Below are 27,984 nucleotides of genomic sequence, written 5' to 3'. Positions count from 1 at the left end.
ATATCCGTATTTACCACCTTCTTACACACCGTAATCGACTCTGGCCCAACCATCAGCTGCTGGAACCAGCGGGTACGTTGCGAGGTGGACGTATGCATAAGCCAAAATAATAAACCCGACGCCTCGGCAACGGTGCGCGGGCCCCCACCACACTGCGTCCTCTCGTTTCGCTGGGACCACCAACACTCGGACTTGCTTCCTACTTGCCGTTTCGGCTCGTTTCAATTTCCGAATTATTGCCCTCGAATACTCCGCACTGCTTTCCTTTTCCTTTTTCTTCTTTTCCTCCTTTTCTTTAATCGCGCACCCTTCTCCCTTATTACTTTCTCTCTCACAACCGCCCGCTCCTCGGCTCGTCTTCGATCTGTCGGCGCTTCATCTTGCGCACCGCCCTCCCATCGATCTCGCGCATAAGCCGGTCTTCCGTTGTGGAGGATCATCCACGGAGTTGTGACTTGGTTCCGCGTGCAGCCTGATCGTTTTGAGGTACTTCGATCTGGTTTTGGTAGGGTTTCGGCGAGATCCTGAAGATTTTGGGGCTTTTGAACTGAATGCAGTTTCTTTCCAGGGGAATTGGCCAATTTGGTTTTTATCAGTCATCTTCCTCCGAGTGGTTTTCTCTCTCTCGTAATTGGTTGGTAAATATGTCAGGGCCACTGGACCGGTTCGCTAGGCCTTGTGAGTTGCTCTCCCCTTCTATGTCAGATTACATGGACCGTTAGAAAATGTGCGTGTTTTTTTAGATACTTGTCGTAGATCAATCTGATATGCCAGGTTACCTAGCAGCTTTGTTAAAAATTGAGATTACTTGATACACGCAACTAGCTGACTATGTTATCGAATTTTTGATCATAGTAATGGGGCCGCCTGTCAGCTTCAATTTCGCATTGTTTACTTTTCACCACTCTCATGAATGCCAAGTATGTGCCACCCCAATTTTTCCTCGCATTTGCCATCAACTAGTTCGCTAATTGAGAGGATTTGGAGGGTCTAGTCAGTCTATTATCATAAACACGAGCTTAAAAAATTCAACTAGTGGTTCAAGCCTACCAAATCAATGGATAGCTTCTTCATCAAAATGTTAGTGGAGTTCAAAAATTTTAGGCCACTTTGAGAGAGAGAGAGAGAGTGAAGGGGGTGTATTTAAGTGTATCAGTTTTCTCAGTTAACGTAAGAATCTACTTGAGGTTGCTAATTGCATTGTTTTTTACCCAAGTATTTGGCTTAGTAATCGAATTCTTTGTCTAATTTTTAATCAGATTGAATTTTCTCTCAAGTGCACTCGGAGCTTTACCCATGCCTTTGATCGTATCTCTTATTTCTTTTGACCATTACTTGTTTGATAAGTTAAATAGGATATAATAATCTTTAAGTAAATTATTTCTCAAATTTCATTCTAAGTTTTTGTGGTTAATTGAAAATTTTCTAAATATTCTTATGGCTGATCAAGAAGTCCTCACTTAATTATGTTCAACTTTTCTCTAGTTAAAATAAAGTAGAATTTTCCTTGTTACAATTTGTTCCTTTGTTTTTTGTTTGCTGATAAAAAAGTCATTTGATAAATTACATGACAATAACAACAAGAAGCCATGAATCCCAACTATTGGGGTCCGCTACATGGATCTTATACTTCACTAATTTCTCATAGGTTTTGAGGGTTTTTCAAGTCATGATGAGCGAAAGGAGCGCAAATCAGATATTGAAAATTCAGAAGATGAAAGAAGGACAAGAATTGGGTCGCTGAAGAAAAAAGCTTTGGATGCATCTAGTAGATTTAAGCATTCTTTGAAGAAAAGGAATAGGAGGAAGAGCGACAGAAGAGTTGTTTCTATTGAGGATATTAGAAATATCGAGGAGCTAGAGGCTGTTGATGCTTTTCGCCAATCATTAATTTTAGATGAATTGTTGATAGCTAAGCATGATGACTATCATATGATGTTGAGGTAAATTAGTAGGCTTTAGTAATTATTTTGACATTACATAACTTTAATATTCTTCTGCCATTATTCAGTAGTGTTCCTTTTGTGTGTTGCTTAATCCCATTGTGCCTTTGTTTTTCAATTCTTGCTGGTAGCCAGTCATGATTAACTAGATTCATAATGATACTATATCAAAAAATTTGCTTTCAGAATTATCTCATTCTTTTTGCATTTTTAGTTTGAAGTAGTTGATTTAGTTGTACTTATTTTCTTCCCGTACTGTTGTCTTCTTTTCCATTGTATTTCTAAAACTTTGCTTGTTTTTGCTGTGCACTCTAAGTTAAGACACGATTGTGCTTTGATGTTTGACTTGCATGTTTTCCTTTTCTCATGTTAGTTATTCGATTTCTGATTTAATTTCATTATTTCTCCTACCTAGCATAATAAAACTGACATTTTTTTTATAGATCTAATATTTTAAAATTCCTATTATAGCTTTTCCAAGCATCATATCCTATAATCTATGTTTCCATCTGAAATAATTTTCTTTTCTTTGCTATGTAGCTAACCTTCTTGCCTAATATTTCAAAGCCTTCTTATTGCTTAGATTTCTTAAAGCAAGGAAATTTGATATAGAGAAAGCAAAGCACATGTGGGCTGAAATGCTTCAGTGGAGAAAGGAGTTTTGTGCAGACACAGTTATAGAGGTAGGATTTGTTCTGTGTTGGCATGTGGGTTTCATCTTTTGCCAAGTATTTTTTTTTTGAGAATTATATCATACCTTTATCTCTTCTTGATACTCTTATAACTAATAAATACGTCTCTTACCTGAAATACCTAGCAAAAATTACTATATACACATGGCAAAGTGCCACAAGTTTAAGATCAACCACAGTTGCATCAAGAGCGAGATTAAATACATGCCAGAAATGCACTTACTCCTTATTTTAACAATAGCAAAGCGTTTGCGGTCACATAAATATCAACAACCACACATTTTCATCATCAGTTCAGCAAAAATGGAACATAAGGACTTGGGTAAAAGCGTCCCTAATCAGATATGAACACTGAACTGGTTGTTTTGGATTGCATGCGTAACTATGTGAGATTTGTTGTTGCTTTTGATAACTTGATTTGTCTTGCTCTTGTACTGACAACATATAAAACCAAGATCCCCATAAAGAAGAAATTCAAAATATTGAAAATTTGATGAACTATATGGTATTCAAATTCAAGATCCCTGTATATCAAAAACATGGATGAACTATATGGTATTCACAATATTGTCAGCAGCTTGTTAAACTGCAAGTTATCATAATTGTGACCTGATTATTAACATGAAGAATTGCTTTATATTTATATTTATAATTTCCTTAAGTATGGTACTATATCTATAATTAGATCCATGGGATATTTTCTGAACTATAAATTGCAGACCCTACTTGCCAAAACCAATTGGCTTTATTTTTACTGTAACTCTTGAGTTTTTTTTTCCAGGACTTTGAATATTCCGAACTAAATGAAGTTCTGAAGTATTATCCGCATGGTTACCATGGGGTGGATAAGGAGGGAAGACCAGTTTATATTGAAAGGCTTGGGAAAGTTGATCCTAACAAATTAATGCAGGTGACCACAATGGAGCGATATGTCAGATATCATGTGAAGGAGTTTGAGAAGAGCTTTGCAATTAAATTCCCAGCTTGTTCACTTGCTGCAAAAAGACATATTGATTCAAGTACAACTATTCTTGATGTTCAAGGAGTGGTATGGTATCAGAGACTCCATATCATGCTGAATTTATGAATTTACATGTCATGGAACATCACTTATTCTTACTGTGGCGCTCCTGGTTTATAGGGATTGAAGAACTTCAGCAAAACTGCTAGAGAATTAATTCAGAGATTACAGAAAATTGACAGTGATAATTACCCTGAGGTGTTCTGAAGAATCTTTTTTTCAGTTGTGTTTTCAGATTTGTTTAACAATATAGGTTTTGATTAGAGATATAATTGTGTGAAAATGTTTGTAGACCCTGCATCGTATGTTTATTGTCAATGCTGGCCCAGGATTTAGGCTACTATGGAATACTGTGAAATCCTTTCTTGACCCAAGAACTACTACAAAAATTCATGTAAGTTTCTTATTCTATTCTGATAGAGTATCACTTTAATCAGAAACTGGAGGATGCATATTAAAGATTATTTATCAAAATTTCACTAGGTTCTTGGAACGAAGTACCAGAATAAGCTCCTGGAGATAATTGAGCCCAGGTGTGTGCTTTCACATTGTCTTGTAGCAATTTGAGAATTAAGAAAGTTCTCTTATCTTTGATTTCTATTTCTAGTGAGCTGCCAGAGTTCCTTGGTGGTTCTTGCAATTGTTTAGAGCATGGAGGATGCTTACAAGCTGAGAAAGGTCCTTGGAAGGAGCCCAATATACTGAAGGTTTCTGTCCTTCACAATTTCTTTTTTTCTTTTTTCTTCATGTATTGTATGCCAACTGGCTTTTGTTTGCTTTCAGATGGTGCTTAGTGGTGAAGCACAATGTGTCAGGCAAATTGTAACTGTTTCCAATGGTGTGGGAAAGATCATTGCCTATGCAAAGCCACCCTACCCAACAGTGAGTTGTATTTCCATTTTTTCCTTGCTGACATCTAATTTATTATGCATTGAAGTTTATTTTTTTTTCATGGCAATAGATAAAAGGCAGTGATACATCTACTGCTGAATCTGGTTCAGAAGCTGAAGACATCACTTCTCCAAAAGCACCAAGGAATTATCTGTCAAATCCTCGCTTGACCCCAGTACATGAAGAGGTATTCAATTGTATCTTTATTGTTTGTTTGTTTTCATTTCCTGCTGCTCAAATGCGGTGCCCCAGGATTTTCAAAATGATTTTGGTGTTAATTTTATAACATGGCTTACATTCCTTCATATTTCTTTTGTGGCATATACATTAGTTACTTGTATATTCATCTGTGATGATTGGACCTTTTTCTTCTCTTAGCTTTAACTTAAATGACAATTTTCTTTTGTGGGCATGAAATTTTCATAAGCAAGACTTTTAGATATTTGGAATCTATTGTTCAAGGAGATGTTGATGAAGATACGGATAAAGAATGGATGGGTGAAATGGAGAGTATCCTTATTTTAGCAAAATTGGTAAATCCTGATATGAATTGGTCGACTTGGATTTTACCTACATTGGTTGATTTCATTCCAATTGATTTCTGAGACACCGAAATTCTCACTCTCTCTCAAAAAAAAAAAAAACTAATAATGGAATAGAAGGAAAATTGATAGAAACATAGAAAATAAAGGAATCAGCCAATTCTGTCACTTTGAGAAGAGAAGCGATAAAATTGTCACTTTCGTGCAAGCTTCAACTTCAAGAATCAGACTCTCAAGGACAAGGAAGAGGAGCGCTGAATTTTATTAGTTTAGATTGAATAAAATCAGATTGAATTTAATTGAACGAAATTTATCATAACTAATTTATTCTAAATTATTTATTAAAGATAAATGATTTAAATTAATTAAAATCAAATTCATCCCAATTTACTTTTACGAATTTAATTAAATTATTAAAAATCAGATTTAATGATTTAATTCAATTAAATCTAATTTATTTAAACTTATTTTTTAAATACAATTTATTTAACATAATATTTAACTTAATTCATTTATTTAAAATCAAATTCAAAGAAATCTGATTTAAAATTAGTAAAATAAGATTTAAATTAATATAATCAGATTAACTTTAACTAAAATCAGGCTTCGGTAGATCAGATTTAACAAGCTTTAATTTAATTAAATCTAAATTAATCTTAATTTTTTATTGACAATATAATCTAATTTAGTTATTTATATTCAGATTTAATTAAATCCAACTAAGTTAAATCAAATTTAATTATAGTCATTTTAATTTAAATTAAAAAAATAATTTTATCAAATATAGTTTAAATTAAAATTATATTTAATTAAAATCATATTAGTTTAATTAAAATTAGATTAATTTAATTACGATCATATTATTTTAATTAAATTCATATTTAATTTATTTAAAGTTGGATTTAACTAAATGCTGATTAATTCAGATTTAATTTAGTTAAAATCAGGAATGAGGACTACTTAATATCAATCAAAAAATTTACTCCTATACTCTCAATATTAGTATTCATATTTAATAAAATAAAATATGTATTTTTCTTGGGTTCTTTGAATATATTTTGTTATCTTATTATTCATTAAACAAGTTATTTTGTTCTTTTCATATTTTTCTTTGTTTAAATTTCTTCTCACCAATTTTGATTCTACCAGTCCCACAGATCTGTTATAGGCAGTGCCTATGTATTAGAACATCTTATACCCATCCCGATATTGATAGCCATAGTGCAACTGCCAGGTACTTAACTCAGTCTACTTTGTTGATCAAAATACCGAGCTATGAGCAAATACCACATATAATTTAATGTAATAGAGATTTGAATGCCAATATGGATGTGGAGTTCCTAGGAAGACTAATATCTGAAAGTATTTAGCTGTTGCAGCAACAAATGATACAAAGAGAGAAAATAGGTTGAGATTCCTTTGGACATTTGCAAAGGCAACTAATACTTTCTATTGTTGGAAGAGTTAAATTGATTTGAGTGGAAATTTAGTATAGAAAATACAAAAAAATAAAAAATTGATTTGATTGAATTAAATACTATTAGTGATATTATCTTATAGAGCTCAATGGAGAGGTAAGTTTCATGTAGCTGATTTCAGTAGTTGGGATAAGTGTAACTTGCATATTTCTCAAAAAAAAAAAAAAAAAACTTTGTCTATTCAATTTCCTGTGAATTTTGTGGAATTTAGGTATCTTTGTGCTTGAGGCTTGCGGTAGGAAACAAAAAGATATGTAGTTTCCATTTGTTAGTGTGGTACAGGATGACCATGCAATAATTCTTTTGGTTTTTGCTCCGTCTTTTTGATGTTTGTAGGCTTGGTATAGCATTAAAGATTCAAGTCTTGGATCATTCATGCTAGTGACATGTTCAACGGAATTCCTTTCCCAATTTCACTTTATATTTAACTGAAAACCTAATTCTGGAATTACATTGGCTTTTCAGTATTTCAAAAGTATAAAATGTATGTTTGTGTACTCCTTTTATTGATTTTGTGTTTGTTTTGTGCTACAAAATTATGTTTTTTAAAGATATAGAAAGGACTTTCTGGAAGAAAATTGGTTTACCTTTTTTAATTGATAGCACAGCTCCAGTTTTGCCACTTCATAACAATATCTTATGGATTTTGATAGAAGTTATTCACATTGTTACCTTTGCATTTTTCTATCTTTGCAGGCCAAAATGATGAAGACAACTAGTTTCTCTTCTGGTTTTCAAGAGTATGATGAACAGGTTCCCATAGTGGACAAGGCTGTTGATGGTGGATCCAAGAAAGAAATTTCTAGCAGAAGGCTTTATGCGCCTAAAGGTTGATGAACCAAATATCGTTTTTGAATTGTTAAAATGCCCTAATTTATATTAGTTGGTTTTCTACTTCTATGCTAACACAGGGAAACTAAGTTTAAATATTTTTGTCAATTTGATTTACCTTGGTTGTGCATTCATATAAATAGAATTAGCTTAGTTCTTTATTTCTTTTTCATATATAAGTCTCCCTTGGAGTGTTAACAATACTCTTTTGCTATCATCTTGTTGGAGGATGATCAGCTTTTGTGCCCAACAGTATGTACTTGCTTGCAAACGTACTTGTCCCAACTATATGGTCCTTCATTTATGGTTCCAATAGTTAACAAATTGTCTTATAATAAATAAATCTATCCCAATCATCAAACTCTAAGTAAAACAAATGCTGGTTTTAATCATTTTGATCATGTAATCTGGAAATTCAATATTTTGTAATTTTCGGCATCTGATTAAACCTGCGCCTACAAATTATAAATTCTGTTTAATTCAGTGTTCTAGAAAAACTTAGATGAGCTAATCCAAAGACCTATGGTTGCTTTATTGCATGACACTTTGCAATTATGTGGGCTAATCCTAAGACCTATGGTTGCTTTATTGCATGACTCTTTGCAATTATGTGGTTTATTCTCATTGCAGGAGAATGCTCCATCCCTGAAATCCCTGAGTCTTCTGAAGGAGTCAAAGTTCGAATGACTCAATTCGTCATCACTCTCATTGCCTTTGTTTTTACAATGATTTGTTCAGTGACCAATTATATGTCGAAGAGGTTCCAGAATGAAGTTTCTCAAACAGATGGGCAAAATATTCTGCCATCTGTTGACACTATCACTGAAGAAGAATTCCGTCCTCCTTCCCCTGCCCCTGCATTTACAGAGGCAGACCTCCTTTCCTGCGTTATGAGGAGGTTAGGAGAGCTAGAAGAAAAAGTGAATGTTCTTCAAGCAAAGCCATTTGAAATGCCCTCAGAGAAAGATGAGTTGCTCAATGCAGCTGTTTGTCGAGTGGATGCACTTGAGGCTGAGCTTATTGTCACTAAAAAGGTTATTTCATTTTATTTCCTATTCATTTTATGAAGCTCAAATCCTACATATATATAGTGGAACTTCACGCTCAACCAAGACCTGTTTGGTGCGGACACACTTGTCAAGTGTTGTCAGTCTGTTTTATTAGTTTTTGTTCCTATGATTTCAAGGTTTTCATGTCGTATTGTCGAGTGAAGCCCTTCTCAGTCTGTTTTATTAGTTTTTGTTCCTATGATTTCAAGGTTTCATCTCGTATTGTCAAGTTACATTTACTCATTCCCCTTCATAGACCAGTGATATTTTTGAGATGTGTCAAATTATAATACTTTGCAAATTATTCTCAATTGATCCTTTTATCTATGGCGAACTTAGGCACTGCATGAGGCTCTCATGAGGCAGGATGAACTTCTTGCATACATCGACCGTCAAGAAGAGGCAAAGATGCAGGTTAGTGAATACTGATCTGGAGTTTTGTTTATTTAGTCTTTTTGTTTAGTTTAGTTTTGTTTTGCTTCTCAAGACATACCAAATTTTTTTTGTGCATTCTGCAGAAGAAGAGATTTTGCTTTTGAGGCGAGAGTCCAATTATAGCTTTCAATGCACAAACCCTGTTGTTGCTGCGGTTAAATGGTATTTAGATATTTCTTTTAATGAGTTGTTAAAAAAGCACATTGGCTTCCCTGACATTAAAAATTTAAAACTTTGACCATGAAGCATACGAAGTAAATATCTGTTCGGTTTACGTTAATTTTTTTTATCATCGATTCAGTTTGCATTTGTCCAAGCTGTATGGTGGAACCAGATACAAAGCACATTTCCACTATCGTAAATAAACAAATATTATGTTCTTATTAGTTCAATCTATTCGCTGTCAACTACTCGTGAACTCTGAAATTATTTGTCCTTGGGCACAAGAAAGCTATGTATTAACGTCTGCATAGGGCCGGTGCTGAATGGTCAAAGAAAAAAAATGGCATTATTTTAGTGAATTGCATGCATAACTTTCATAATACTCAACTTATATTTTATTTTGAAATGTTCTTTTTTTTAATGAAATAATCATGGGATTTTTTTATATATATATTTTTACTATATCCATTTAATTATTGTTCTTAATTTACATTATTAAATTCAGATGGGAAGGCATAGATGTCAGATTGGTGTTTGTGAGGTTGGTTAGTGAGTATTATTTGTAATGAGTGTATCAGTGTTCTAAGTCTTATAATAAATTTGTGATAAATTGTCTTATAATAAACTTGTGATAAATTTTATCTAGTTGTGACAAGTTTAAAAATTATTATTTTCAATTTACACAGTCAAATCGAGATTCAAGGGCATAACTACATTAACGTGGCTTGCAGGATTATTTTAGTTTAAGTTTAAGTGATTTCAATTTCTCTAGATTTATTACTCAGTTTTAAAGTTCGGTAGGGAATGTAAATTGAGAATTTAGATTGCATTAAATCTCATTGATTCGTGTTTGAGCACGATTGCTATCGTTGAATGTAGGATTGGTCCAGATAAAAATTGCCTGAGTAAATCAATCAATATTCTATCATTTAGATTATTTTTATGATAGATGTAGAGGTAGATATTTTGGTCCATAACAAAATGAATTAAAAAATGGATCACTTGTAATTATAGTCGGATCATGATTATAATTAATTGTGATTTTTTCCTAAGTTCACAGTCTCTCCAAGTTATAATTTGGATCGGGACAGATGGCTAGAAGCCGTTGACGATAGGCAAGTGGCTAGATAGCTTGGCGTCGAGTGAGGAGAAGTTCTGGGTGACCTCCGGTCATCTATCCCACCTTAAACTATAATCTGAGGAGATGATGAATATAGAAAAAGATTACAATCAATTATGATGAGATCATAATTATGATTCAACCGTAATTATAAATGATGTATCTCCTAATTTACTTTTTAATAGATCAAAAATCTAGGCTCGACATGTAGCACCCCATCATTAATTCTCGATCAACTCTTGGAGTTTCAAGCTAGTTGGTGAGAGACAGTGAATGGCTATTTCTTAAGCGTTAAGCGACAATTTGTTCCGAGTTATTAAAGGAGGCTCGTATCTTAAGAGTTATCAAAGGAGGTTCGTATCTTAAGCAAAAAGAGGAGAAAAGAAGAGTTCATCAACTCCTCTTCCATGTTCTCCATCTCTCACCCGACAGTTTGGCTTTCTTCTTGAGAGTTCTCCCAATGTTAGTATTCAAGTATTGTTCAATTTGCCATAAATAGCAAGTATTTGGTTGCTAATTTGGTTGACGCATTGTATTTTGGAAAACACACATCCATGTAATCTCTAAGTACAGTGGAAGAGGGGACAAATGTATTTTAAATAAATTGTCTCTAAGCCTTTGCAGTGCTCAACACACCTCCTCGGTCGGTAGCTTAGCCTCTCGCTTCAATAGCCCTACTTCTTACTTGGTAGCTTGGCCTGCGTGACAACCTTGTCATCCCTTCCCTTGTTGGCCTCTCGGCTCAGTAGTTTGGCAACTCCCTATTAGGTATCCCATATTGACATTTTGGCTTCCTAGCCTGGCCTCCAGGCTCAACAATTCGACCTCATTGTCTGGCCTCCCCACTTGGTAACTTGTCCCACTCAACACTTAACCAGCTTAGTCAACTTGACAACTTATCTTTCCTTAGCAGCTCGGTCTTCCTAGATAGCTAGACCTTCCCAACCAATTCCATCTTCCCTACAATTCGATCTTCCTTGACAACTTGGCCTACCCAGCTCAACTCTTCGACAGATGGATCTTAACAGATAGCCTATCTTCGTAAGTTTTGCGAACTATCCAAATGTGATATACTTTAGATGAGATTCATACTCCGTCTAAGAAGTCCGTCCGCTTACCTTCTCTTCTCACTGTAGCACGGGGACAGGCAAGAATTGCACCACAATGATCAATCATCAGCTGTAAATGTAATTAAATATCAGGTGAAGGAGATTTTGGTGGGGTCCAGCACCCAGGAACGCGTTTGCTCAGGCTCTGAACGAGTCAAAAGTCCACTGCTTTTACTTTAGCCCAAATCACTGCGCGTTCAACGCGCATCGTCAGAAAAACAACAATTTACTTATTCATTTTTTTTTCTCCAGTAATATTTTACTAGATTTTTTTTTACATTTATGAGTTATACTTCTTTATACACTATATAATTTCACATGGAGAGATTTTTTTTTTTGGGTCAAAAATTAGCAACCTGTACCGAGGGAATAATACAATACAAGAGCTACGTAAGTAGTTTAAGTTGGTGGCGTTGACGAGCTTACGAGATCGCTGGAGTTGCCGTCACGTCTGAGCAGAGGAGGCGAGGTCTTTGCCTGTCGACAGCTCTAACTTCTATTTTCAAATCTTACTTGAAATTCGCTTCTCAGGACGTGCGGAAGTCGCTCTGGATTTGCTCCTCCTAATCGTTAATTTGCATTTCCCCATCCACCATCTTGATCAAAATCTGAATTTTATGAAGCTCTGCCCTGCTCATTTCGATCAACATTTGCATGGAGAAATTCTGTAAAAGGTGGGATCTTGCAACTTTTTTTTTGCTCCAAGAAAGTTCAGATCTTTTGGATGAATATGAATGGCTTGCTTAGTTTGTGCTACGTCTGCGACCGCTAGGGAGTTCGTGTTCTTGAAATTTGCTGTTTTTGGCATTGCAATCTTCGTGTTTAATTGATTGGGAAGCAATACCAGTAGAAGAGATTTCCATCATTGACCATGAACTCTACTACGGAATCGTAGTAAGAGTTGTTTCTCTGGAAAAAAACTAGTAATGGCTTCCCCTCCATCGGCTGACTCGCCTCCATCACCGCCGCCACTTTCTTCTCTCTCCCCTCCTCCGGCGTCTGACTTACCGCCCCCTCCTCCTACCGCCCCTCCTCCTTCTCCTCCCGCCCCTCCTCCTTCAGTTCCCGCTCCACCGCCAGCTCCATCACCTCCCCCATTACCACCGCCACCACTTCCTCCTCCTGTTGCCCTTACTCCTCCGCCTGCTGTTACTCCTCCTCCACCGCCGCCGCTGGTCTCTCCACCGCCGCCTCTGGTCTCTCCACCGCCGTCGCTTTCTCCTCCCCCTCCAGACGTGACGCCTCCTCCCCCTCCTCCTTCTGCCTCTACCCCTCCCCTCCCTGATCCACCGCCACCGCCTTCCGCAACGCCTCCTTCTAACACACCGCCGCCGCCGCCACCTGCCACGCCAGCCACGACTTCTCCGCCTCCACCGTCGCTGGCCGCACCTCCATCTGACAACTCTACAGGCATAACACCTCCTGCCCCTCCAAACCCCCCTTCTGCGCTCCCATCTCCCTCCACACCCCAAATTCTACCGACTCCGATCAGTCCAAGCTCCAACAATTCAGGAACTCCTAGTTCGCCCATAGAGCGCAACAGTAGTCCATCTCCTGGCGGCGTGAATTCAGGAACTGCTGCTGGTATTGCTGTTGTAACTGTGGCGGTGCTGCTCAGTTTTGTCGTCGTCGTCTTATGGATGGCAAGAAGGCGTAAGAAGCCGGCTCTCAACTATGAAACGGGGTTCGCCAACCCATCACCATACCAATCATCCATAATGTCAGGTAATGCTCATTCTTCCTCATAGCAATTACTTCGATGAAACTGGATCTTTATACATGAATCTATTTTGTTTTCATACGGATTTAGAATACTATATTGTAGATTTGTGTTTCCATCATAGTCATCATCTTTGAGTTTAACAAACAATTCATTTTTGAATTAGCATATGCTCATTGTGGATGACCATTCCTTTATTTATCAGATTCTGCTTATTCAAGATCTCCATCTGCTCCTCTTGTATCCAACACCCACCATAAGTCTGCAAGCCTTGTATCGGAGTCAATAGGCGGCGCAATGGCTGGCTCGACGTCGTGGTTCTCTTACGAAGAGTTATACGAGATCACTGACGGCTTCTCGCCTCAAAATGTTCTTGGGGAAGGAGGTTTCGGTTGTGTCTACAAAGGTTGCTTGTCCGATGGAAGAGAAGTAGCTGTGAAGCAATTGAAAGTCGGCAGTGGGCAGGGAGAACGTGAGTTCAAAGCTGAAGTTGAAATAATTAGCCGTGTGCACCATAGGCATTTGGTTTCACTTGTTGGTTACTGCATATCGGATAACCAAAGATTACTCGTTTACGATTACGTGCCTAATGGAACGCTCGAGTCTCATCTACATGGTAGTGAATTCCCTTATCAACAACTACATACTGATGGCTCATGTAAAGACCACTGATCCTGTGAAATTTACCATTTGTAGGGAAGGGACAGCTAGTTATGGAGTGGACGACTAGGGTTAAAGTTGCAGCTGGCTCAGCTCGTGGCTTAGCGTACCTGCACGAAGATTGTAAGCTTTCCTCTCTAACATGTAGTAATGAATTAGTGATCTGTTTTTAGTGATCTGATATTTCAACCAGGTCATCCAAGAATTATTCATAGAGATATAAAGACTTCAAACATTCTACTGGATAACAACTTTGAAGCACAGGTAGTCAAGTCATCTTATATAAGACTGTTGATCATAATTAACATTCTCTATACCTTTAGTTATATTTAAAACTTGTTGTCATTTATCAGGTTTCTGATTTTGGGCTCGCAAGGTTAGCTATGGATGCCTGTACACATGTTACTACGCGTGTAATGGGAACTTTTGGGTATGTGAATGCAAAGAAAACTATAATTCAAGTAGAAGATTTCAAAATTGTTTGGTGGATTGTGTAAATTATTTTGATATGATTTTCCTAAATTTAGATATTTGGCCCCAGAATATGCATCGAGTGGTAAGTTGACTGAGAAATCCGATGTATTTTCGTTCGGCGTTGTGCTTTTGGAACTAATAACTGGAAAGAAGCCTGTTGATGGCACTCGCCCTTTAGGTGATGAAAGTCTTGTTGAGTGGGTAAGAAGTATTTCTAATTTCCTAGTTTCTTTGATCATATCAGCTTAGATGTTGTCGCTTATTTGTATTAGAAAATCTGGTGAAAATGCATTTATTTTTAAAACACAATTAGACATTCATCGCGAATGAAGTAACATAAGTTATACAACCATCAAAACTGGTATCATATTCAAAGTACTGAGAGCACCTTAAAGCGATGTGTTGGTGCTTCAAGTTTTTCTTTTCCTTTTATTCTTTGGAGGACATTTTGCGATTCACTTTCATCTAGGAAATGCAAAAAAAACACTGAATTCAAGGGATGTTCCCTACCATAGTTTCAAAGATGCACTTTAGTTTTAATGCTTCATTATGAATTTATGTTTTGTGCTGAAGCATTTATTTAGCTCTAAGATAGGCAAATGAAACAAAACAATAATCAATTTGTCAGTCACTAGAGAAATTTACTCAATAATCTGTTTTTGCTAAGTTAAGCATTTATGTATTATTTATGAGACATGTGTTTGTAACACAAAAGCATTTCTACTTCAAGTCCTATTTAGTTTACAAAGCATGTTCTTTTACTTTGGACTTTCTGAGAACCACAATTTGGTACTTTCTACATTGATCAAAGAAATAAGTTGATGATGTGGGAAGAGGATCCAAGAATTATACAAGTTATTTAAGTTCCACAAACATTAGTCATGCATTCTGAAAGATATGCAATGTAGGCTAAGTGTGACATTTGATTTGGTTTAATTTGGTTGAATTGTGATCTTCCAGGCACGACCGTTGCTCGCCCATGCAATTGAAACCGGAGATTTCGGAGAATTGCCTGACCCCAGGCTTGGAAATAACTACAATGAAACTGAAATGTTCCGTATGGTTGAAGCAGCTGCAGCATGCACACGCCATTCTGCATCAATGAGGCCTCGTATGGGAAAGGTAAGCACGAAGAAGAACCGAATCGACACACTATGCTCTCTAGCTACATTGCACACAGGTTGATTTGTTTTTCAGGTGGTGCGAGTTCTCGATAGCTTAGCAGACATCGACCTCACCAACGGCGTCAAACCAGGCCAAAGTGAAATGTTCAATGTGGCACAAACCGCCGATATCAGACTATTTCAGAAGTTGGCATTTGGAAGCCAAGAATTTAGTGCCGAATACAGCCAGTCAAATTGGAGTCGCCAGTCAGAGCTGTGATCAGGTGTCCTTGGGCTCTTGATTCTCGAATTATTCTAATAGCAATGCTGCTTTTTTCCTGATAGATTGTACTCCTTATGTTATATTGCAGGATAAGTTTGTTGGTCTTGGAACTGTTTCTACCTCTCTGCTGGCACATTGCACTAGCCACTACTTGCCTACTCTTCTTCTTCTTTTTTTCAGAAACGTTGTTGGAGCCTTTAGGTTCCTATTACTCTGTTGATCCTTATCAGGATCAGAGATGTAAGCTTTTGAAAGAGTTTCTCAGCTCAAGGAGGATCTTGTATTTGGTATCAACATCATCTGCATTGTAGATGCAAAATTGTCACATTGATTTTGATGATATCTAAGTCCTTATTTTTCATTTTGTTCCAACCTTTTCGACAATCCTGTCTTTGTAGAAAATGAATTAAGGGTTGCTGCTTTTTTTCTTTTTGCATATAAATATCTAAATTTCATACATGTTCCTCTTCTATTACAATCCTTTTTCACTGGATTTTCAAAGATATCTTTCAAATCTATCATAAAAGAAAATGCTAATTCATTAGGAGGCCCAAGAAAGAAAATAGGTATAATGAAATGTTAATTAACTTCTATGTGCCCCATTCTATCATTTTTGAACGTAAATTATTAGCAATCTAGATATAGTTTGATTGCCATCCAAAAAAAAAAAAAGGCATTTATGGAGAAGAATGGTGGTGTTTTATTAAGGAAATTGTTGGTACAATCATACTCATTTTGGTATAAGTTTAAGTTAGACGTATTAAATCTTTAGTGTTAATGATGTTCAAATAAGTTGAGGTGGACAAAAAATTTGGCAAAAGTAGAAAGTCCAATAATATTGATAGATAAAAAGCCTATAGAGTTGAGAGATGAAAAATATAATACAATGTCACAAAAAAGATGATTACCACATATCATTGGAAGTAAGTAAATTAGGAAATTAAAATTAACCATCACATGATAATAATAACAAAAATTTAATATAATATGGAATTGTCACATCAGCGGCTCCCTTAGAGCCGATTTCACGGATATAGAGAGAAGTAAATATAGATACATAATTAAAAGCGCATGACAGACAAAAATCTAATATAATAAATTGTGCGTCGTATGGTAGTAATAGGAGAGGTGAATATCACTTTTGATATACAATGTTCATCCATTTTTGATATCACTGTGTTTGAGTTATTCTATTTTCCATTGTTCTCACTCGAATTATAACCAATACAAAAGGTAATCTATTTTACCACTATGTTAACTACCTTTAAATAGTAATTTTATATTTATTTTACTATTTAGTATTTGTATTCATGTTTTGCTATGTTAACACGTAGAAAAGAAACTTATTATCGGATTAATAAATAAATATACTAAAATTATGGTTTAATAAATAAATAAAATATATATATATATATATATTACAAATGCAACAGATAAAGACGGTAAGCTTACCGGTCATTCGATAGGCGTCCCAGACTCCCAGTGCCAGTGCCAGAAGCAAAACTTCCTACCCTAGAATTCATCCCTTTATCTGCCGTCCACCTTCAAATCCAACGGCCACGACAGGAGAACTGGGAGAGCTGGAGGTTTCGGAAACTTCTCGGTTCTATATAAGGGTTTCGTCACCCCATCGCTGTGCTTTTTCTGTTGTTTGGTTTCAAGCCCCTTTCTTCCCCGCTCGCTTCTGCCTCGCCCTCTTCATTTCCATTTCCTGGCGATGGCCAAGACCTGGAGCTCTTTACGCCCTCTTCCTCACCACCAGCACGCCTAATGCTTCTCTTTTCGCGCGAGCTTTCTTCACCTTGACCCCCCAATTCTCGCTGTCAGATCGGGCCGGCCGAATTGGACCCGCCGGTGGAGATCAAGGATTCTTCTTTTTCCAGGTTTTATCTCTGCAATCTCTTGGTAGGGAAGGAGGCGAGTTTGCTAAGAGTGCTTGGTTTTCCACTGTCGGTTATTTCATGGGTGCATGAGAAGAACGTAGGAGGAGGTTTTGATGGGTTCTCAGCTCAAGTGGCCAAACGTTTCTCGAGCGGATCTGTAAGTTTCCTTCCTCTTATCCGTATCGGTAGTTTGTGGATTTGTTATTTTTTGAGATTCTATTATTTGGGGGGCTTGCATCTTCTCGGTTCTTTGTTTTTCTCTCATAGTTTATATTTTTGCTCGTATATTGTAGTTCTACGAATTTTTAATGCTCATGTTGTCCGATGAAAGTACAAAAAGATTGTCTTTTTTTGTGTCGTAAGTAGGTTTATTGTTCTTATTTTTTTTTCTTTAGGATTTCTGTTTAGATTTAGTATACAAGTTGTTGCAATCATGAAAGGCAGAGGAATACCGATAAAGGCTGCTCATCTGCTTTACTTATTGTTTATGGTGGTTGTCGCCTTTAATTTAGGTAGGGGATGATATGGTTCTTAGATCTGTTGCGATTCAACGGATTTTTGTGTTTCTTTACAGGTCTGGGCAAACTCATATGGCGCCAGCACCTGCGCCTGTTGGAATTACCCCGAAGCTCACAACCAACGATGCCCTAGCCTACTTGAAGGCTGTGAAGGATATATTTCAAGACAAAAGAGAAAAGTATGATGAATTTCTTCAGGTCATGAAGGACTTCAAGAGTCAGAGGTTCAACTCGATTTCCTTTTAACTGATATACTTTTATATTTTTCTTATGACGTTTTTTTTAATGCATTTTATTGAACTCCTTGCAGGATTGATACCAATGGAGTTATTATGAGGGTGAAGGAGTTATTTAAAGGGCACCGAGATTTGATCTTGGGGTTTAACACCTTCTTGCCAAAGGGTTATGAGATTAAGCTACCAGAAGAAAAGAAACCGGTTGAGTTTGAGGAGGCAATTGATTTTGTTAATAAAATCAAGGTATGAAGGTTTTAAAAATTATTCTGTGGCAGAATATTTTTCGCAAGTGCTTTATGCCTTTCTTTGATTGCAGAGCCGTTTTGAGAATGATGAGCATGTTTATAAGTCATTCTTAGATATACTGAATATGTACAGAAGAGAGAACAAGTCAATCCATGAGGTCTATGAAGAGGTAATTTTCTCTAAATTTGTTACATATTTTCTGCCAATACGAATCTGTGAGTTTAACATCTCACAATGAATATCTTCATAGGTAGCAGCCCTATTTTTGAACCATCATGATTTGCTCGAGGAATTCACACACTTTTTGCCAGATGCCTCAGCAATATCTGCTCCACATCACAGATATCCTGGTCATGCTTTTTCACGTCGAGATGACAAGAGCTCTATCATGCTTCCATCAAGGCATTTTCATGTGGACAAGGTACAGACCTTGTCATCATAAATGCTGTGGTTCTGAATTGCAGATGTTTTTTAAAACTAATTGATGCATTTTTGGTTGTGTGGGATAATCTCATATGTTACATCCCTAAATTGCTGGCTACATTTCAGCTATTTATGTATATGCTCGGGCACACACATACATGTGTGTGTATTTTTTTACAACATAGCACTGATTTTTTGAAAATTAACCTTTCCTTTGTTTCCAGCGGGACAGAGCTTATACATCACAAACTGATCAAGATTTCAGTGTTGATTGCCCTGATATAGAGCATGATAGAAAGAGAAGGCGTCCGGATAGAAAACCAGATAATGATAGGAAAGATCATGAAGGAGATGAGAAGGACTTGGAGAATGATAGTGGGGATTTAGATAATCTACAGCATAGGCATAAACCTTTATCTCGAAGGCCTGATGATTCTATTGCTGAACATGTGCAGCAAGGAGCTGATGGTCCTGAGAACATTGACATGTATAGCATTTCATCTTCAACAATTGATGATAAAAATGCTATAAAGAGTAAGTCTTTTTATCATGCCAGTTGATTCAGATGTCTTATTCCATTAAGCTACATATGCTTGCATATGTTTCATATATTCTGAATATTTCATCTTTTGCTCAACTTATTTGTGGCAGGTGTATATACTAGAGAATTTAATTTCTGCGAAAAAGTGAAGGAGAAATTGCATCCTGACACCTATCAGGAATTTTTGAAATGCCTTCATATATACAGCAAAGAGATAATAAATAGAACAGAGCTAAAGAATCTGGTAGGCTATTAATACTTGAAATCTTGAATTATATGCAATGTGACCATACTTCACTTAGCATGCCTTAAATAATAGAACCATTTCAATTTGCAATAACCTGTTGAATTTTGTAGTATCTAATTAATCTCTCCAGTTTAGATCCCCCAAATGAGACATATCATAGTTGCACCTTTGCACTTGATAGCTTGACTATTATAGTATTCATGTGATAATTTAGCATGTGTTGTTAGTGACATGATGCTGTAAAAATTTTTGTTAGTAACATATTTTTTAGCAGATTTCTCAGACATACTCCTGGCCCTTGGAAAGATATAGATTAAGAGATATGCTCTGAAAACTATGTTTGTTTACAGGTAAATGACATCCTTGGAAAGTATCCTGATCTTATGGAAGGTTTCTATGAATTTTTGGCCCATTGTGAGAATATAGGTGGGCTTATACATCTTCATGATGCCAGTAGTGCATCTATTTTTTTTTTTCTCTGTTTTGTCTAGATCTTCTTATATGGATTTTCAGATTTTTCTAATTAAAACCTTTTCCGCAGATGGATTTCTTGAAGGGGTTTTCAACAAAAGTATGTCCAAAAATCTTGTCCTTGTTACTTGTTAATGTTAGTTGAAATTGGTAACTATGTTTCCTTCTTAGGAGAGTTATTGATATAAATTCAACAAATTCACTACTTCAAGTAATATCATTTTTCCTGTGCTGTTTTCTACTATGTTATTCCTTGTCCTAACACTACCCTTTTGCAATGAAGGACACATGACTAAGCCTGTTAAGATAGAGGATAAAGACAAAGAAAGGGACCAGGAAATGGTTGAAAGGGAGAAAGATCGTGAAAAGGAGAGAGTCACTGAAAGGGAAAAAGTTGATAAAGGCATCTCACAAAAAACTAATTTATTCTCAAACAAAGAAAAACATAATTTGTGGAAACCAATTTCAGAGCTTGACCTTTCAAATTGTCAGCGATGTACCCCAAGCTACCGCCTTCTTCCAAAAAATGTAATGTTTGTCAAAAAGTTCGAGCATCTGTGCCATCCTTTTGCAATTTAGTCTTGTGTCACTTTATTTTCATCTTTGTTTCTTTGATTGTTGTTTCTCAGTATCCTATACCTCCTACTAGCCACCGAACAGAACTCGGAGAGTCAGTACTAAATGATTTTTGGGTGTCGGTGACTTCTGGAAGTGAGGACTACTCTTTCAAGCACATGCGAAAAAATCAATATGAAGAAAGTTTATTTAGATGTGAAGATGACAGGTGTTGACATAGATCTTTTCCTAGTTAAATTCTCTTTCATTGTAGCCAAGGCCACTTTGTAATGATAAATAATGTCTTTATATTTTGGCTGTATTTTGTTCTTTGCCTCATCTTATTCATTCTGCACTTTGGTCATTGGGTCTTTCACAGTGACATTTTCTTCCAGTGACATTTTCTTCATGATGTGAATGTAGATTTGAGATGGATATGTTACTGGAATCAGTTAATACAACAACTAAATGCGTGGAGGAATTGCTGGAGATGATGCAAGACCCTGTCAAGCCAGAGAATCCTGTTCATATTGAAGACCACCTCACTTGTTAGTATACACGTTGATTTTATAGATCTCTCACTATAAAGTATCTTAAGTTTCTTTTAATCATTTAATGTGTTGGTTTGAAATAATGCTTATCTTTCAATTGTTTTGAATTTCTTTGTGTTCTTTTGTCCCTTCAAATAGCTCTGAATTTGAGATGCATTGAACGATTATATGGAGATCATGGTCTTGATGTTATGGATATACTACGGAAAAATGCTAGTCTTGCATTGCCAGTGATATTGACTCGCCTGAAGCAAAAGCAAGAGGAATGGTCTAGGTGTCGTTCAGATTTCAATAAAGTGTGGGCAGAAATATATACCAAAAATTATCACAAATCACTCGACCATCGCAGTTTCTATTTTAAGCAACAAGATTCAAAGAATTTGAGCACGAAAAGTATGTAGTTATTTTATCTTTTACAATTTTTGAAGTGTTATAGAGAAAACATTTATTGAAAGACATTGGTTCCTTTCTTGTTTTGTAACCCTGTTAATACGTCTGCTGTATGTTCTGGACAGCTTTGTTGGGTGAAATTAAAGAAATCAATGACAAGATGAAGAAGGAAGATGACATTCTTCTTGCAGTTGCTGCCAAAAATAGGCATCCAATCTTTGCCAATATGGAATTTAAGTATGCAGATGTAGACATGCATGAGGATTTATACGAGATCATAAAATACTCAAGTGGAGAAGTGTGCACATCTTTGGATCAGTTGGACAAAGTCATGAAATTATGGAGTACATTTTCGGAGCCCTTGTTGGGCATTCCCAATCGAAATCAAAGTTCAGATGCTCTAGATGTAAAACTGAAGGGGTGCTCTGTCAAAACCAGTATCGCAGGTTTGGCTGAAAACAATGTACATCCTGGTGCTACCAAGCAATGTAATGGTGATGGGAACAATCTACATGAACAAGTAGGTACATGCAGACCGGGTTTAGTAAATGAAGATGGGACCAATATTGAAAATTGTTCCCACAATGTGGATCGAGGCACTCGCCGTTGTGAAAATCATGTCATTCAAGGAAGAGTGCAGAGTAGTCCTCCTATATCCGATGAAGGTACTCGAGCAGCTGTGCTAAACGTTCTTGCAGAACATTTTCCAGGTGGTAACAATGTTGCAATTAGAGCTGAAGTTCACACCAGAACAGGCCTGGAGAATACATCAGGTATGAATTCAACTGTTACTTGTTCTTAGAAACTATCCAATTTTTGTTTTCACTTTTTTCTCACCTTTTTTTCTCACCATCTGTCATTTTGCTTTGGAAGGGATCACTGGTGCTTTAAGAACAGTGCATCTTGGAACAGAGATTCTAATGGAAAATCAAGTAACTAGTGAAATGTTACCTACAGTGGAGGTGCTAATTTCTACTCGATAGTTTTTTTTTTGCTCAACCCCACTAACAACTTTGATATATATTTTAATCATTAATTTAACCCATTTTTTTTATTGCTTTTGCTACATTACACCCCTTATTCTGGCTTCTCCCAAATCAAGCACCTCTATTTTTATTTATTATTATTATTTTACATCTTCCTTTAGAGTGTGATTTGTGAATGAAACAATGTAGGGAGTGTAATATGTGAAAAAAGCAAAACTTAGGTATGCGCCTATGCCTGCTGGAAAATCTGCTGAAAACCTAAATGAACCCATTGTGATATCTACCCAAACACTAAGTACCAAAATTATCTCTTTTTTATTATATATAAATTTTTCTATGGTCCTAAATTAATTATTTTTATGAAAAAGTGTGGATTTGTGAGAGTGAGTGCTACACCTAGTTTTTTTTTTTTAAAAAAATTTCTCTTTGAGTTGAAATGGTTTAAAAAGGATCATGAAGGTGATTTTGCACGAACATTTTAGGACTCAATGCTTGCCAAAAATATTAAATACTTTACTTCTTGAACTCCTCCGAACTAAGTTCTTACAATATGGGTACTGTAGGGTCATCAAAGTGGTTTTGAAAACAAAAGCACTTTCTTGTCCTTAACTTGCTAGAATACGAAACAAGAACATATTTTCGCTTTTTGGACTCTCAAGAACCTATATTTGCCTTCAATTTTACCATATGGGTAGTGCAGTATCAGCAAAATGATTTTGCGCCTTGGGTCCAAACACCTTGTCCCAGATGTTGTTCATGATAAAAAGGTGTTTGTTGCTCTTGTAAAAAGAAGAGATTATATTGATGCTCCTTAGCCTATTAGGAGTCTGCTCATATTTGCTTTTATACCAATTGTATGTGTAGGATGACTATGCAATGATCAAAGCATAAGATAAGATCATATTTTTTGCTTATTAGACTCTCCCAGGAATTTGTGTCTATTCTCATTTTGGCTATAGGAGCAATGTAGGGTCATCATGGTGTTCTTGGTAGTTTTGTACTTGTCAAAAATGTAAAAATGAAATCACAAATTATTTCTACTAGAAATAATTTGTACTTGTCAAATTATTTCTGGTAGAATAATTTTGATCTTATCTTTTCTAGGAATCCTGCACATTCATCTTCACATTCTCATTTGTTATGAGTTTTCTAAATTGCCTGTTATTTTTTTAATTAAGTATGATGGATTGTGCCCTATTTTATAAAAGCATATTTCATCTAGGATAACACAACTATCACACAACTTCCAAAGCTCATCTCCATTTTCAACCATCGATTACTTATCCTCCTATGACAGTGTCCATGACCCTTTGACTTTGCAAGTGAACTTTTATGTTTAACTTAGAGATGACAATTTCATGTAAACTCAATGTTGTCTTTGTGTGATAGGTTGGAAATTCTGGAAAGCTAGGTATATCAGCAAATGGTGGTGGCAGTGTGGAATGCAACAACAATCTCAGGCGTGAAGGTTCTGCTTCACTTAATAATCTCAAAATTGAAAGAGAAGAAGGTGAATTGTCACCTACTGGAGATTTTGAAGAGGATAATTTTGTTGCTTTTGAAGATGCTTCTGTAACTGCAGCCCCTGAGCAAAAGGATATTTCTAATGCTGAAGTTGATGATGAGGATGAAGAAAGTGCTCAACGGTCCACTGAGGTCAGTGAAAATGCATCAGAGGCTGGTGAGGATGCATCTGGCAGTGAATCTGGCAATGGTGAGGAATGTTCCCCTGATGATCATGAGGAAGATGATGATGCAGAGCATGACGATCATGATGTAAAGGCTGAAAGTGAGGGTGAGGCTGATGGTATGGTTGAGGCACATGATGCCGAAGGGGAAATTACATCATTACCATATTCAGAAAGATTTATTAACACAGTGAAACCTCTTGCAAGACATGTGCCTGCAACATTACAGGATAACCATGATATATCTTCTAGGATATTTTATGGAAATGATTCATTCTATGTGCTGTTTCGGCTTCATCAGGTAAGGCGGTCTGTCTATATTTGAATTCTTTGAGCTCATGTTTGCAGCAGTAGACTATGAATGCCATTTTCATGCAGATGCTATATGAAAGGATACTCTCTGCTAAGACAAACTCATCAGCTGCTGAAAATAAATGGAGAAATTCTAAAGATTCAAATCCTCCTAATCTATATGCCAAGTACTGTCACAGGACTACCATGTTCCTCATTTATTTTGGTTTTATGGATTCTTACGAGTCTTACAATATATGAGTTTGCAGATTTATGAGCGCCCTATACAATCTACTTGATGGTTCTTCTGACAATACCAAGTTTGAAGATGATTGCCGTTCTATCATAGGAACTCAATCTTATGTACTTTTTACACTAGACAAGCTAATTTTTAAAGTCGTTAAACAGGTACCTTTTTTGAATACGATAAATAAAAGGTCTTGAAAGTGGTTATTCCTCTTAACATAGAGCATTTGCATGTTTGCTTTCAGCTTCAAGCAATAGCCTCAGATGAAATGGATATTAAACTTCTCCATCTATACTTGTATGAAAAATCAAGGCGAGCTGGGAGGTCTTTTGATGTAGTTTATCATGAAAATGCTCGTGTACTTTTGCATGATGAGAACATATACAGATTTGAATGTGTGAGTTGCTACTTTTTTTGTCAATATGCTTAGTGACACAAACTTCCACTTATGGCTTCATTTATTTTGTTTGTACTAACTGAGACTGGTTGCAACAATGAATTTTATTTATATTAAGAGAGAAGTAGCATCCTTGATTGTAAAGAGTGAAATAGAAGTCTCACTTCAAATATTCATTATAAGAGTCAACGCACATAAAACATAAAACAGTACTAATCAGCTAATTTCTTTTGTAATTGTTTTTTGATTTTCATACAATATATTTTTTTCCAGTTTTCTCAATCCTCAGATGTGACCCAGCTGTCAATCCAGCTAATGGATTATGGACATGAAAAACCTGAAGTTACTGCTGTATCATTAGATCCCAATTTTTCTTGCTATCTGTACAGTGAATTTCTCTCAAGTGTCTCAGTTAGGAAAGGATTATATGGTGCCTTCCTGGGAAGGTAAAGTTATTTACACATTTTCTTATGGTAGTGAATGTTTTGACTTGATATGTTTTGCAGGAACAAGCGTAAATATGGCAGAGCTGATGAGTATTCCACTATTTGCAAGGCTATGAAAGGAATTCAAGTACTCAATGGTTTGGAGTGCAAGATATCTTGCTGTTCGTCTAAGGTACTCCATTGAACTTCTGCAAGCTTAAGTCTGCCAATCTCTTTAACCTGCAAATCCAATAACTTGGGTAATTTTTGCTTGTCTTCCTAGGTTTCTTTTGTGCTAGATACTGAAGACTTGTTATTCCGAGTGAGAAAGAGAAGACGGTACTCAAGTAGAAGGATCATATTAAATAGCCAAGCACACCCCATACAAGTAAATGATTCTAAAGTACAGCGCTTCCATAATTTCATATCCAGTTTCATGTCAGGTTCCTAATGCATTTTGCCTCTAGTGGTATGATTTTTCTCTCATAAAGAGGGAATAGTATTTTCTCCATTGTTTCTATTCATTTGTTTCCAGCATCTAGTTTTGTCCCAGGAATCTCTGTAACTTGTTTCTGTCAGTTATTAGGATATGATTTTAAATATGAGAAGGTATGCGATGTCCGATATGTGCAAAGCTTAATCAGTCTGTAATTACAATGTATTTGTCTTCGTCATTTCTTAGGTGGTCTCTGAATTGAGTCAAACACACCAACAAGCTTGATGGATCTTCTAGGTGGCTTTACTTTGACTACCTTCCATTTCCAGATAGCATTTGGTTGCATTCTGGTACATACATCAGCATATAAACATTATTCTAGTGTTTTTTTCCCTTCCATAACAAATTTGTACATATGCAGCCCCTAACTTTCTTCTCATATGATGCTTAATTTACCTCCACCTTATGTTAACATTTTGCTATTCAACCAGAGCAAATATGTAAGCATTCAGATGTTAAATGTTTATTCTGCTACATTAAGCACTTCAGGTGCTCATGTCTGTTCAAGTTGCTTATGTGGACATAGGTTCAGGTTGACAAGGTAAATTTTTTCCTTCTAAACATGTCTTCTAAATGTAGTGTCAAGAGAGATTATCGAACAAGGAAAAACTTTTAGCATTTAGTTCACCCTTTTAATCAGATGTGATAATTATATGTTACAAAATTTATTCAACTATATGCAGATAAAGGACTGAATCACCAATATTCTTAGCATCCAAATCAATATATGCAAAAGCTTTTGCGAAGCTCTCAGAGGCAATCTCTTTCCCCACAATAGTAGCTTTCTCATCGTGCATAATCTTTTATTGTTTTTTTTTTACTGGTGCGGTTGATAAGAAAATTTCATACTGGACTTGATTGATGAAAAATCAGTTATATTACTCTTACTTTTCATTGTAGACATCTTTGTCTGCAAGGATTATTTTTAAGATTTTCATGGTATTGAAATGATTGCTCACATCTTTGTAACTGTTAATGTGTTAAGGTGATGGATCTACTAACGTTTCAATAATCTCTGTAGCAACTCAGACAACTGAATTAAGCTCTAATGTTGATGAGGTCCTGTTACCTCTCATTGTTGCTGTAGTGACTAATGGCTGTAGTAATGTTCAACTCATTTACGTTGATATCGGAAAACCTTTCTTCTCGATGATAAACTAGTTATCAATTTCAATCATCAAATAATATTCACATCCTACCTTCCCCATCTCTTTAACAATATGCTTCTTTGGCAACTAGTCCTCTGGAGTGGAGTGGCTGAGCTCTATTACCATTTATTGGATAGCAAAGAGAGGCTAGGAGGTGAATAAACTTGTTTACTTGTGTTGCTTGTTGTCTACAATGATAGTATGTGCAACAAAAATATATAAAATAATAAATCAACATGAGTACAAAATAAAATAAAATAGCAAACCAAAGACAATGATTTAACATCTGTCAGTGGAATACTCTTTGAAAATTCTAATATCTTGTTCATGCAAAATGTGATAATGTGCATACCGAGTGTTCTTCCAGTCTCACGGTGAGAAGACAAATCAAATATTGAGTGATCCTCTAAATGGGAGGGTTATTTTTCTGAATCACGACTTGAATCCTTGTCAATTGATACAAGGCTACCACTTGAACCCTTGTCCATTAATATAAGGCTAACCACTTGGGTATCAAATTAACTACACCATGACAACACTGGAGGTGAAAAAGCTTCTTACGATTTGATCTCCTTACAAAAGAATAACAAGTTGAGAAAGAGAAGAATATACAACATAAAGAATGAACTTGGAATGATTTTTTTTAAAGGGTATTCGAAGTTGTTGGTTGTTAAGCTTGGCTACAAGGTGTTGTATTTATAGCCTCGTTAGATTCTACAACTTTTCTATTTG

At 36.0% G+C, this 27,984-nt stretch overlaps 3 protein-coding genes across 5 annotated transcripts; all 3 read left to right on the top strand.

The window, feature by feature from the left end:
• Positions 1–261: 261 nt before the first annotated feature.
• On the top strand, positions 262–9,289 carry LOC122017226 (phosphatidylinositol/phosphatidylcholine transfer protein SFH8-like). 2 transcript variants are annotated; one of them, XM_042574783.1, is made up of 15 exons: positions 262–486; positions 569–678; positions 1,649–1,943; positions 2,527–2,626; positions 3,417–3,683; positions 3,777–3,854; positions 3,949–4,050; positions 4,140–4,189; positions 4,264–4,363; positions 4,440–4,538; positions 4,618–4,734; positions 7,264–7,396; positions 8,029–8,432; positions 8,787–8,861; positions 8,966–9,289. In XM_042574783.1, exons 2-15 carry the CDS (start codon positions 645–647, stop codon positions 8,984–8,986), a joined length of 1,875 nt encoding a protein of 624 aa, XP_042430717.1. In that variant the 5' UTR covers positions 262–486; positions 569–644; the 3' UTR covers positions 8,987–9,289. The 2 variants fall into 2 exon arrangements, with proteins under 2 accessions (XP_042430717.1, XP_042430718.1); XM_042574784.1 differs by having other exon boundaries at positions 558–678.
• Positions 9,290–11,594: 2,305 nt separating this feature from the next.
• LOC122017224 (proline-rich receptor-like protein kinase PERK9) lies at positions 11,595–15,877 on the top strand. Of its 2 annotated transcripts, none has more exons than XM_042574781.1 (10): positions 11,595–11,742; positions 11,805–12,998; positions 13,199–13,609; positions 13,690–13,776; positions 13,847–13,917; positions 14,007–14,083; positions 14,181–14,328; positions 15,088–15,249; positions 15,325–15,514; positions 15,602–15,877. In XM_042574781.1, exons 2-9 carry the CDS (start codon positions 12,200–12,202, stop codon positions 15,508–15,510), a joined length of 1,941 nt encoding a protein of 646 aa, XP_042430715.1. In that variant the 5' UTR covers positions 11,595–11,742; positions 11,805–12,199; the 3' UTR covers positions 15,511–15,514; positions 15,602–15,877. The 2 variants fall into 2 exon arrangements, with proteins under 2 accessions (XP_042430715.1, XP_042430716.1); XM_042574782.1 differs by having other exon boundaries at positions 11,598–11,947; positions 12,046–12,998.
• A 1,272-nt stretch (positions 15,878–17,149) lies between these two features.
• On the top strand, positions 17,150–26,600 carry LOC122017223 (paired amphipathic helix protein Sin3-like 4). Its single transcript, XM_042574780.1, has 22 exons — positions 17,150–17,553; positions 17,971–18,138; positions 18,225–18,393; positions 18,467–18,565; positions 18,647–18,817; positions 19,044–19,353; positions 19,471–19,604; positions 19,958–20,033; positions 20,149–20,178; positions 20,362–20,606; positions 20,708–20,862; positions 21,057–21,181; positions 21,323–21,577; positions 21,700–22,347; positions 22,448–22,536; positions 23,950–24,549; positions 24,627–24,727; positions 24,809–24,947; positions 25,031–25,183; positions 25,457–25,629; positions 25,690–25,801; positions 25,892–26,600. Exons 1-22 carry the CDS (start codon positions 17,510–17,512, stop codon positions 26,057–26,059), a joined length of 4,164 nt encoding a protein of 1,387 aa, XP_042430714.1. The 5' UTR covers positions 17,150–17,509; the 3' UTR covers positions 26,060–26,600.
• The last annotated feature ends 1,384 nt before the right edge of the window (positions 26,601–27,984 follow it).

This window comes from Zingiber officinale, chromosome 8B, assembly GCF_018446385.1.
Source record: "Zingiber officinale cultivar Zhangliang chromosome 8B, Zo_v1.1, whole genome shotgun sequence".
Taxonomy (NCBI): domain Eukaryota; kingdom Viridiplantae; phylum Streptophyta; class Magnoliopsida; order Zingiberales; family Zingiberaceae; genus Zingiber; species Zingiber officinale.
Note: the sequence above shows the minus strand (reverse complement) of the source record. Positions and strands in the feature narration are given on the sequence as shown.

Coding starts and splice junctions, on each gene's coding strand:
- LOC122017223 (XM_042574780.1), top strand. CDS start 17,510: ATGGGTTCTCAGCTCAAGTGGCCAAACGTTTCTCGAGCGGATCT. Junction 18,394..18,466: donor ATTTTGTTAATAAAATCAAG/GTATGAAGGTTT, acceptor CTTTGATTGCAG/AGCCGTTTTGAGAATGATGA. Junction 18,818..19,043: donor GGCATTTTCATGTGGACAAG/GTACAGACCTTG, acceptor CTTTGTTTCCAG/CGGGACAGAGCTTATACATC.
- LOC122017224 (XM_042574781.1), top strand. CDS start 12,200: ATGGCTTCCCCTCCATCGGCTGACTCGCCTCCATCACCGCCGCCACTT. Junction 13,777..13,846: donor AGCGTACCTGCACGAAGATT/GTAAGCTTTCCT, acceptor TATTTCAACCAG/GTCATCCAAGAATTATTCAT. Junction 13,918..14,006: donor ATAACAACTTTGAAGCACAG/GTAGTCAAGTCA, acceptor GTCATTTATCAG/GTTTCTGATTTTGGGCTCGC.
- LOC122017226 (XM_042574783.1), top strand. CDS start 645: ATGTCAGGGCCACTGGACCGGTTCGCTAGGCCTT. Junction 2,627..3,416: donor GTGCAGACACAGTTATAGAG/GTAGGATTTGTT, acceptor TTTTTTTTCCAG/GACTTTGAATATTCCGAACT. Junction 4,364..4,439: donor AGGAGCCCAATATACTGAAG/GTTTCTGTCCTT, acceptor GTTTGCTTTCAG/ATGGTGCTTAGTGGTGAAGC.